Source organism: Rhynchophorus ferrugineus, unplaced genomic scaffold, assembly GCF_030347505.1.
Source record: "Rhynchophorus ferrugineus isolate W39M unplaced genomic scaffold, kcgeb_rfMv2 rfM8, whole genome shotgun sequence".
NCBI lineage: Eukaryota > Metazoa > Arthropoda > Insecta > Coleoptera > Curculionidae > Rhynchophorus > Rhynchophorus ferrugineus.
In genome coordinates, this window is record NW_027472587.1 from 4082287 (window position 1) to 4095203 (window position 12917).

General features: G+C 34.1%; 1 protein-coding gene across 3 annotated transcripts in view; it reads right to left on the reverse strand.

The window, feature by feature from the left end:
- didum (dilute class unconventional myosin) overlaps positions 1-11347 on the reverse strand; it is a 71022-nt gene extending 59675 nt beyond the window's left edge. For 2 of the 3 annotated variants that reach the window (XM_076410970.1, XM_076410967.1), the window contains exon 1: positions 10980-11330. In XM_076410970.1, the coding sequence (XP_076267085.1) occupies positions 10980-11006 (27 nt within the window). In that variant the 5' untranslated portion in view covers positions 11007-11330. Of the gene's footprint in view, positions 1-10979 lie in introns of all 3 variants that reach the window. The other variant, XM_076410969.1, reaches the window with a different exon arrangement.
- Positions 11348-12917: the final 1570 nt, after the last annotated feature.

The following is a 12917-nucleotide window of genomic DNA, read 5'->3' on the forward strand; positions in this document are numbered from 1 at the left end:
AAATGGATATACGGAAGTGATCTGAGATTTGGCTTCAAAACATGAAATAAGGTTGCTAAATCGCAGCAACGTGGAAGCAATACAGCTACTGTATAACACGCAGGAAATCAGAAGATTGAAGCGAACTATACCACACGAACATTAAAAATAAACGTGGCCATTTCGATGGCACCAAAATTAACGACTTCAAAAAAGGAGGAGGTTCTATGTTTGGCTGTATATATTTTTTGTTTCTCCGTCAATTACGAACCATTTTCAATTTTTTTTTATTCGAAAGAGTGCCTTTCCGAGGTGGTCCCATTGGAACTAAGTCACGGTCAGATGGGGTGGAAGGGCGAGAATCGAGTGAGTTTTCACATATTTTTTATCTAAAATAATCAGATATTTGGGTAAAATGTTATTGCTGAACTGATGAAACGAAAAATTGGAAGTAGTTCAGTGTAAAAGCCATTCAGTTTGTTTTTAAGCACTAACCATATCATATGAGAAGTCATAGAAACATGTAGTATAATAGTTAGAACGTTAAGCTCACACACGGAGGTCGTGGGTTCGATTCCCAACGGAGCAACAAGTTTCTTTTTTCTAGTTTGGTTGGAACATTTGTCAAATCACCTAGACATTGTTTTTTATTCCTATTTTTCCTCATATGGGGTGTACTTTTATTTGGGCTGTCCATTGTACTACTTAATAAAATAATCGTGTAATTTATTGAGTAAATATCTAACGCTAAAAAGAGAACAGCAAAATACTTTTACAAAAAACATTTAATATCGGTACCGCGCCCAAACAGTTATATTAAATTAGATTTGTTTCCTTTTTAATTTTGAGTTTATGACATAAAATTATATTATTATTTTTGTATTGTTTGAGAGCTCGGCACCGACTTCAAACTGACTTTTTGTTAGTTATTACACGACTATTAGGTACATATTTTATTTTGAAACGTTTTTTTTTTGTACTAAAAGTCTAAGTTTCATAATTTTTTACATTTTAGTGAGCTCCTTACTTATTTTTTGAAGTTGGTTCAATTTTTTTTTTTTGTAAAAATATTTCTTTTATGAATTTTTATTAAATATATTTACTTTATTTCAATGTCCTTATGGTTTACAAACTTGAGAAGATAAATTTATAGTAAAAAAATTGTCACTAGCAATAGCAATCAGTTAGAAAATAAGTGGAAATGAAACTAATTTATTTTTATCGATATTGTTTTTGAGATCGATTATACTCACAGTATATTTGTGACGATATAAGGAACGTGTCTGTACTACAAAAGGACCCAACATTTGAAACTGATATTTCGTTGAGCCCCAACCCCTCACCTTTGTATACAATTTTGCAGATGCCATCTTGCCAGGTGTTTGGTGGTGTTCGTTGCACTGTTAAACCTTTATATTACTCACAAGTTTTATTTCAAACGGACGACTGTCGAACTGATATTTACCACTGAGCTGAAGAGGGTGTACTAGAACTCATTAAGTACCGTCCTTTTTTTATTATATACAAATATATTCGAGATAGTAGATAAAGGAAAATAGTGTTTACACAAAATACACGTAATATTTAGTATTTTTCTTTAGGAATATCCTAATTACAATGACATAAATTAACCATTAAATTACAATTCCTAAAATCGAATTTCTAAGTATTCAAAACATAATTTTTTTAAAGAAGTGAAACCATTTATTGTGTTAACTTGGTAAGAGCGTATATGTATGTTATTCAAGATTATTGAAGAACCTACAATTTTTAGGAAATTGATGCGTGAAGTGCAGTATTAAAAGATAAGGCTAGAAGAATAGATCTTATTATTTGTAAATTAATCAGTTATATACGATTACATATCATACTATGAATTGTAAGTTTAAAAAAAAAGTAGAGAAATGTATCTAATGTATAGTACTCGACGGTAGTTATTTTATTTAAAATCCAATTACATATATATTATTCACATCGCATCTAAATGTCTGGAAATAGTTGATTCTTTCAGTAAGTCTTGCAATTCATTATCTCCGAACTTTTTTTATCATTGTTATTAAAACCACGACTTGTAAATTATTTAAGCATAAATTGACAAATGAGATTTAACGGATCAGCATCACCATAATTTTCTGAAAGTATTTGATAGTTTTCTGCACCAGTTTTCTTCAAAACAAAATAAATGCAAATAGCTAATATATATTACTAAACAACTATTTATAGATTTTATAAAAATTGTAAAACTTCATGTTAAATAACTAAAAAGCATAACAAGTCATGAAAAACAACCGAAAATGCGGAATTGGAAATATTATTAGAAGAAGATTCACTTGTAAAACCGGAAGAAATATCACCGGATAAGTTATTTGAATGATTAGACAGGAAGGTATTTTTGTATAGGATGGTTATTGCTTTTTACGTTACGATAAATCTAAAATCAAAAACTGAAGCCAAAAGAGAAACCAAATAGATAGAAAAATCCTTGAAATAGAAGAAGGTATAAGAAACAAACAAAAGAGCTTGGCTTGGCTGAAAGCGATGAATTAAAATAGGAATTATTTCGACAATCAGTTTATTTGTCAAATCTAGCCCCTCTGAATTTTGTCATATATCTAAATATTGTTTTGGAAGATGATTTGCAATTAGTATAAGAGGTAAAAGTTATGGCAGAAGATGCAATATTTCCTAAATATAACTACAGTAAAATAGTCAGATTATTGGAATACATGTGGAATAAGTTGAAGGAAATTATATTGAAAAACCTTTACAACTCTATGATTAACTTAAGAAGAATATAACGTTAATTCTCATGTTGCTTACATCAGCTATTATATGGTGGGGCAAAAGTCCCACTACCATTTTGATTGCGCGCCATTTTGGTTAGTGACGTTTAGCTCAGTTTCGCTTTAACCATTGTGTTGTGTAGACGATCAAATTTTATTACAGACCAATATACACCGCAAGAACGAGCATAAATAGTGACAATATTTATTGAAAACAATCGTTCCATTATTTCCACTCAGCGGAAATTGCGTTAATTGTAGCGGGACTTTACCCCACCCTATATATAAAAATGTGGGATTATCTTTGTTTACCTAATATATATTATATACTTCTTCTTATTATGTTATTTTACCGTGGAGAGAGTTACTTCCGTTTTTTTTTCAGCATATAAGTTTCAAAACATATAAATTGTAGATATAAAAGTTTCAGAAAAATTGCGCAACAAAAATTAGCAAAACAGTTCTAATGATGGCGTAACATCATAAACACCACATAATTATCGAGGATTTGAGCTACGTTTTTACTATTCACTAGTAAAAAATCAAAATATGACGAAAACTATCTACGAAGTACTCGATATTAAACGCAATAACTTTTAACTAAATAAACGAATAAAACTCTATCATATTTAGAATGCTCTGACTGTTACCTCTCAGACACTCTACGGTTTGGCTTCATTGATCAATTACAAATAAAAGTATGCGTCTTTCTCTAGCTATCTATTAGGAAAAATCCCCATTACTCTTCCCTAACCAAATAAAATTTCTTCTTCTAACTAAATAAAACTTTATCAAAATAAGTTGAGGTTAGAACCCCAGTTTTAGCTGAAAAATAATATTTGGATATAATATTAATATATTATAATAATATTTTTTATATTTTATATACAATATTTAATATATTTTTTTTATTTAATATATTATTTTTTTATTTGTATGAGAGTTATTCTGGGATGAATAATTATAAATATATATAAAACAATGCCAACCATTTTTCATTCTGATACTTGGTTATGTCAACATAATCCAGACATCGTTCAAATTCAACCGGCACTATGCCACAGAGTTGTTGAAATTGGACACAAAATATATACTTTGCTTTAATTAAATTACAAAATCCAATTTTCATGTGTATCATATACGAAATACAAGATACTTTTAAGGTGTGTATTTAACAACGTAAATATAAACCACGGTATTCTAAATAATTTTTATTTAAAATACAGAATAATATCAGTGTTAGATTGTATGCATAGCACAGTAAAGGGATAATTTCCTTTCTTGGACACTAAATTTTTAAATGCCTAACAGCCCCATCAGACCAGCAGTCCCTTGTTGGGCATTAAAAAAATGTGTTAAAGGAAATAATCTTTCCACAGATCTAGGTGATAACAAACTGATGTTATATCGTATGAACACATTTGTTATAATGGGATAGCGTTCAAGGATGGTAAGCATTTTGCTTTTATCGGTTAGAAATCTCTCTCTCCATTTTTGATGCCTCTCACTCTTCCTGTCCGCAAAAACAGGAATTATTTTATGTTTTTTTTTGTGATTTGCATTTAAGTTATGAATTGAAAGATTTTGCATTATTTCCCTGTTATTTGTTGTGATGCTTTCTGGCAACGAACGCATTTTGCAAGAGTGGTAGCTTGACGCCAATATGTCTTCATTCATTTCAGGTGACACTTCTTCACTAAGCTTAAATGTAATTTAAAGCTGCTACTAATACTTTTAATGAGAACGTGTCAGTCTTACCATGGATCTGGAGGCCCAGAAGGTTGAATCTATTATCTCTGTCTACCACCCAATTGGTTAATTTTTATGGAGAGGGAAATACTCTTAAATGCGGCTTATTTTGTTAGATGGAAACGTGCGCTAGTACATAAAAATTTCCTATAAGTCTTCTTCTTTCCTTAATAGGTCGTAAATATAACTTTTATGTAAAGTAATGGATAATATTCTTAACCCTGATTACGGTTATTTAATTGAGTGTTAAAAACGCATAACAGACGCGGCTATCCGTCTCTCAGTGGACCTAAAGTGTAGTGAATACGTGTTTACGTGACCAGACAAAAGGACTGCATCTCATTTTTATTAGTGTTTAAAATTATTTCATCTTATTTTACAACAGTCCTTTTGAAATTCATTTATAGTATTTATAGTAAAAAACTAGTGCTAAAATAACGTAAGTGAAAAATGAAGTGCGTGAAATAAACAATGTATTTATTTTATTTTTTTTTATCCTCTGGAAGTAAATTAAATAAAATATTAAAAATTAAAAAATGGCAAACCATAGCGATTCAACCAAATCACCTGCACATTTTGATATAAGATTAGAACAAACAGCAATAACGCAAACTCCACCATCAGAATGGACTACAGTCATTAACAAAAAACGATTGAGAAGTCCAGAAGAAGAAACCGCGAGGAAACAAACAAGAATCAGTGACTATTGGTTGCAGAAACCGATAGAGACAAAAAACAGTTTTAGCAACCTGTCGGAAGAAATTGAAGAGAACATACAACCAAGCCCTGAAAAAGTTGTTCCCAAACCACCACCAATAACAGTCTATAAGGTAGGAATAATAAAAAACATCCATGACTTATTGAAAACCATTACTACGAACTACACAATTAAAACAGTGAGCTATGAAACAATTAAAATCCAATTGTTCGAAGCGGATCACTTTAAAGTTCTTATAAAAGAATTAGATGAAAGAAACACCCAATACCATACATTCAGGCCAAAATCCGAGAGAACGTTTAAATTCGTATTAAAAGGATTACATCACGGGACGGACTTTAACACCATCAAGGTAGCACTAGCTGAAAGAGGCCATGAGGTCGTAAATATTCACAATATACGACATCACACGACAAAAAAACCTCTGCCTATGTTTTATATAGACATAAAACCTAATGGAAATAATAAGGCGGTGTATGAAATCACCAAATTGGAAAATAATATTATTAAATGCCAACCACCACATATAAAGAGAATTATACCACAATGCACAAGGTGTCAAGCGCACGGGCACACAAAGACTTACTGTCGCAAATCATATAGATGCGTAAAATGTGCAGGAGAACATAAGACAGGAGATTGTACTCGTAAAGTTCGCGATGAAAAAGTGAAATGTGTTAACTGTAATGGAAATCATCCAGCGAACTACAAGGGTTGCGCAGTTCATAAGCAACTACAGCAGAAACTCTATCCTGCCTTAAGGGAAAAAAGGCATCAACAAAAACAATCCACTACTACCAATCTACCACTACCCACCAGAACAAGTCAACCAGACATAACTTATGCCCAAATAGTTGAAAATGGTTCAGCACAAAAACGAGAGACAATATCTCAACCTACTGAAACTAGCAACATCTCAAGATTAGAAAATATGATGGCCAAACTAATGGATCAAATGAGTACGATGCTTGGTCTACTCACAACCGTCGTAAGCAAACTTGCCTAATGCCTGAAACCAATAGCTACAAAATCGCCGTCTGGAATGCCAATGGGCTCCAACAACACGCCAGGGAACTAAAAATGTTCGTAAATGAACAAAATATTGACGTTATGATGGTTTCCGAAACACACTTTACGGACAAGAATTATCTGAAAGTTCCTAAATATAAGCTTTATCATACAAATCACCCTGATGATAAAGCACATGGAGGTACAGCCATAATAATTCGAGATGATATAAAGCATTTCGAAAAAGAAAAATTCCGCAAAGACTACCTGCAAGCCACCAGTATAACCATAGACGAAGCCCATGGACCATTAACAATTTCTGCGATTTATTGCCCACCCAAACATAACAACAAGGCAGAACAATTTCAAGAATTCTTCAGTACGCTAGGTAATAGATTTATAGCAGGAGGAGATTACAATGCAAAATATTTAAGGTGGGGTTCAAGAATAATAACCTCAAAAGGTAGAGAACTGCTCAAAGCCATAAGGAAAGATAACTTACAACATATCTCTACTGGTGAACCAACATATTGGCCTTCAGACAGAAATAAAAAACCAGATACAATAGATTTCTGTATTACAAAAAATATTGATCCAAAAAAGTGTCAGGCAGAATCATGCTTCGACCTGTCTTCTGATCATTCACCAATAATAGTAACAATTTCTTCAAAAATTACCATCAAAGATAAACCCCCTTCTCTGTGCAATAATAGAACTAACTGGCATCTCTCTAAATTTACCGTTACAAACTGAAATGGATATAGAAATAGCAGCAATAAACCTTACAAAAAATATACAGGAGGCAGCATATTCTGCGACTCCCAACAGTGAAACATTTCCAAGAAAAAATACACATATATCATGTACAATACAGAAAAAGATAGAAGAAAAAAGAAAGTTACGACGAAATTGGCAACAGCAAAGGACTGAAGAGAATAAAAGAAAATTTAATAGGGCCATAAAAGAGCTGAGAGATCTAATCCAAATCGAACAGAACCAAGGCATTCAAGAATACCTAGAAAACTTGACATCAACTGAGGCTACAGACTATTCGTTGTGGAAAGCAACAAAAAAGCTTAGGAGATCCCAGCAGCATAATCCACCTATTAAAACAAGCGAAAATAATTGGGCGAGAAGCAATAAAGAGAAGGCCGACATTTTCTCAAAACACCTAAAAAATGTTTTTAAACCTTTCCAGTCTCAGCTACATAAAGATGACGAAAATAAAATTACTAGCTTTCTAGATTCGCCATTTCAAATGGATTTACCGCATGAGAAATTAACGGTCAAAAAAGTTAAACATACAATAATGAGAGAATATTAATATTAAAAAAGCTTCTGGTTATGACTTAATTACTGGCAAAATTTTAAAAGAACTATCAGAAAAGGCTATAAAACTATTAACATATATATTCAATGCTATGCTACGAATTAATTACTTCCCTAGTATCTGGAAAGTAGCTAAAATATTAATGATACTTAAACCAGGAAAAATACCAGAAGATGTGACCTCCTACCGACCTATAAGTTTATTACCAATAATCTCGAAAGTTTTCGAGAAATTATACATAAAAAAACTAAACTATATAATAGAAAAAAGAAAAATTATTCCAGAACATCAGTTTGGCTTTCGCAATAAGCATGGGACTATAGAACAAGTGCATAGACTTGTAAACCAAATAAACGCTGACCTAAATGCCAAAAGATATTGTTCGGCTGCTTTCCTAGACATATCTCAGGCTTTTGACAAAGTATGGCATACGGGCTTGCAGGTTAAACTAAAGAAACTTCTCCCTCATCCGGACTATCAGCTACTAAAATCGTATCTCACTGACAGACATTTTATTGTAAATCAAGGCGATGAACATACCGAATTAAATCCCATATATTCAGGAGTTCCGCAAGGTAGTGTACTGGGTCCAGTACTGTATCTTCTGTATACGGCTGATCTGCCCACCACAAAAATAACTACTGTGGCAACATATGCAGACGATACAGCAATCTTAGCATCCCATGAAGATCCAGTCACAGCATCAATAAACCTACAAACCCACCTGGAGCAAATACAATTATGGTTGAAGACATGGCGCATTAAAGCCAATGAATCAAAATCCACGCATATAACGTTTACCCTGCGTAGAAGAACATGTCCACCAGTAAATATCAATCATCGTCAACTCCCCCAAGCAGAGCATGTTAAATATCTTGGTATGCATTTAGATCGACGCCTAACCTGGAAGAAGCACATACTCTCTAAACGGAAACAACTAGGACTAAAATTATATCAAATGTATTGGCTCATTGGGCGCAAATCCAAGTTATCATTAGATAACAAGGTATTGCTGTATGAGTCTATACTCAAGCCCATTTGGACATATGGAATTCAACTATGGGGTACCGCTAGCAAATCTAATATCTCCATCATTCGACGGTTCCAAAATAAGGTGTTGCGTGCCATTGTTGATGCCCCGTACTATATTTCAAATAAAGTGATACAACGCGATATTCCTCTAGAACCTATAACGAGTGTAATCCAACGTGTTTGTGTGAAGTACTTCGAAAGAGTGTCAGTGCATCCCAATGTACTCGCTAATCAGCTAAATATGCGACGTGATAGTGAAGTGCGTAGACTAAAACGTTTAACACCACCTGATCTGATTACTGGACATATGTAGAGTTTAGAATAAGCATTAGAATAAGACTAATTAATTAAGATAATATTTTATACAGAATATTGCTTAATGCAGTGATTTTCTACGTGCCATGTAAATATAATATTGACATAAGTCTTCTTCTTTCCTTAATAGGTCGTAAATATAACTTTTATGTAAAGTAATGGATAATATTCTTAACCCTGATTAGATCACTGGAATCCAAAGATAAGACAGGCATTTGAATGATGTAATGTTTTAGGAACATTAAAATAAAAAGAATTTCCTTAATACCTCTAACACCATTTGTTTCATTATCTACCCGCTCTTATTGAAAATCCCTATGTCAGTTTAGATTAAATCTCCCAGATATCCCTAATTGGATTTAACGCATCTGAAGACTTTCACTCATTTCGCGAATGAAATTTGTTGGTCACATATGGAATTAGTTAAAAACAAGTTCTAGTAAACAGATGTGGCATATTCAAATTATTTATTGCAATAAAAAAAGGGTATCCCGCTGAGACAATAGCGTTAATATATCAACGAAATACTCAAAATTATATGCAATATTTGAGAGGTATTATGTTACTCAATTTGTTTGTTGTCTATATAAACAAATGAATATGTTGATTTCTGCACATTCATTCGAATAAATACATTTTCGATAAAGTGTAGTGTTAAACTCTTTAAATTATTAGTGGTTTCTTCACTAAATGTTAACAGCTTGAACGTATTTAATTGATTATGAAAAGAAAGAGGATAAAGTTTGGCCAATGAAACATTTCAGCAATTACTTTCAACACTTCAATGAATTCCTCCAAGTATTTTAGTTCTATAGCCGAGAAAGTGTTAGTTTTACCCTGAGTCTGCTGGTTGAGAAGGTCGGAGTTTTTACTCTTTTCTACCACCCAATTCGTTAATATCGGTGGAGAGGGAAATACACTGAAATGCGGATTATTTTATTAGATGGAAACGTGCGCTAGTAAATAAAAATGTAATACTCTGACGATATTAAAACGCAGCTCCATTAACGTTATTATAGAATATGATCACCTAGTTAAATGTTAATGATATCGGGTTAGAACTAAGGCGATACTCGACCGTTTTAATGAGATTTATAAATGAAGGAGGAAATTGAGTTGGGGATGAAGAAGTATTTATGTTTATCCAAGTTAATTTCCTACAAGTATTTTTCTGTGATTTTCGAAATAAGTCATAAATATAACATTTATGTAAGTTTATAAACTATACTCTCAACCCTTTACTCCCAACCGATTCATTTGAACGACCTAATATTTAAAAAAAATTAAAACAAAAAGAATTTCGTTAATACCCCCTAACACCACTTGTTTCATTCGCGATCAACATCTACCCTCCCTTATTGAAAAACCCTATATCAGCCGAGATTAAATCTCCCAAATATCGCTAATTACATTTAATCCGTCTGAAGACTTTCACTTGTTTTGCGAATTAAATTTGTTGGTCTGATATGGAATTACTTGTTTACTTCGCGATCAACATTTACCCGCCCTTATTGAAAACCCTATGTCAGCTTAGATTAAATCTCGCGTATATCCCTAATTACATTTAACGCATCTGAAGACTTTCACTTATTCTGCGAATGAAATTTGTTGGTCAGCTATGGAATTAGTTGAGAACAAGTTCTTGTAAACAGGTGTGGCTTGTTTAAATTATTTATTGCAATAAAAAAATAAATTGGGGTATACTTTTGAGACAATGGCGTCAATATATCAACAAAATCCCCAATATTTGAGGTGTTATGTTACTGGGGTATTCAATTTATTTGTTGTTGATATAAACAAATAAAGATCTCGATTTTAGCACAGGAATTGGATTAATTTTAATTTTCAGAGAAAATACATTTCGGTAGTTTGAACGTATTTAATTGATTACGAAATGTAGATGAGAATTAATGTTCGACCAGTGAAACATGTTAAGATAACGGCGTTGCTCTTTAAGCCCGGCTACTCGTTGCAGCATCAGACTTACTTTCAACGGATCGCGATTACAAAAGGGTCCGATGTTTCAACACCGATTCTGCTTCTCGCCGGAGCCCCGATGTCTTACCTTCGAGTACAGTTCCGTTGTAGTCATCTTGTCCGCCGTTCGCGTATATCCCTTTCAGACGATCCTCACTTGTTTTTCCTATGCTCACTTATCTAACGATTAATATAAATAAATGTGAAGGTAAGTCCGCGGTAATCTAACGTAATTCACATGTTGCGGCGCGGACGCCCCGTTCTAAACTGGCTGTCTCCTGACGGTGACTGGAGTCGGTGCCGGATCCCTTATCTTATCACATCGCTGGACGATTTCGGGAAAAAAAACAAGGGACTAACGAAAAAATCCGAACGACGTGTCGTCGATTGAAAAACAAACGCCGATTTTAAGGTTTGCGCATCGCGTTCGCCCAGGACTGCGGTTTGCCGTTTTACGAACCGTCGCTGTCGCCGCGAGATTGATTCGAAAGGTCCAGGTGTTGCCAAGTCGCCGGACGCGCTTTCCTGGATTCGTTTAATGTTTGAATTACGGTCTATTGACGATTTTTCGGATCTTCCAATTCTGTTGCATGTAGGGTTATTTTTAGATAACCAGGGCGTAAAATAAGAATTATATTTAATAAAACAATATAAAATAATTTGACTTCTTAAATAAATAAAAACAGAGATTGAAACAAATGCTATAACAGCTACTTACACAATATTTTTTTATTAATTACATCTTACATGATGTATACTTAGTATAATCTTAATTTACAAATTAATTTATTATTGCTGTTCTGTTGTACTTGCATTAATACACAAGGCGAGTACGGGATTAATACATCGGTATGTATTTCTCAAAATAAAATAAAACTAAAGTACTTAAGCTAAAGTTAAGAATACACTTATACACTATACAAGTGGATTAATTTGTGATACCCGAAGACCGAAAAACCGTTCTGGGACGCGAGAGCACAGCAGTGGAAAGTTTCGTATTTTTGGAAGAATGCTAATCGACGTAAAAGAGACGCCATAAGAACAGCGAAATAGAAAAAGGTACCATATTTTTGTAGAAATGACAAAACAGACCTGTAATGGTGATCATAAACCGGTGTTGATAGCCAACTGGCTAATTGGGATCATGAAGTGAATTTGAAGAGACAGGAAATGAACGTTGTATACCGAAATTACCTTGAATTGAAAGGTGACCATAAAAATTTATTTGAGAGAGGCCACAACCCTTTTCTAACTCCAAAGGAAAGTGGATAGCATACCTGGGGGGTTTCTGATGGAATAGTCTACTCTCAGTCGACCTGTTCCACCGTCGTCACCCTGGCAAGCGGCTTGTTGGAAATTGTTACGTGAGAGGCCGGATTTTGAAGTACGAGAAATTGGTCGTGGGTTTTTTAATTATTGTTTTGCTCGGGATGAAACTAACCGATAAGACAGGATATTTGGTTGGCGAGATCAGTAAAATCTCTCCGGATTTCCTCGATCGGTGGCGTCTCTTATCGTTGCTGGTGGTGCTAGCTGGCTGGCTGGACTCCTCCTTGATTTGCCTAGGCGGATATCTGCAGGGATTGATCTGTGGCTCTTTTTCGCACCCTACAAAGTTGGTAAGGCGTTCCTTTTTGCAACTGTCTGGGATTTTTCTGTCCATTTTACAGCGTCTGGACTCATGGTTACCGGTTCATTTCATGCACTTTAGTGGGGCTCGGCAATTCCTAGAGGAGTGTCCATACAGTTGGCAGTTGAAGCATTGTTACCTGTGTAACCGGCTACCCTGTGCCTCTTTGGGGCTCAACTGTTACTCTCTGGTCCAGCACATATTCAATTTTGAATTTTTGGTGCTCGTCTCTGGGCACTATGACCTGGGTGAGTGTGATAACGATTCCGGTGTTTGCCCCCCATGTCTTTACGAGGGATGGAATGGATGGAATCTCTTTCCTGGAGTGCTTCTCTAACTTGGTCGTCTGTTATGGGTTCCAGTAGTCCTCTCATAATGCCCTTGAGTTGTCTTTCC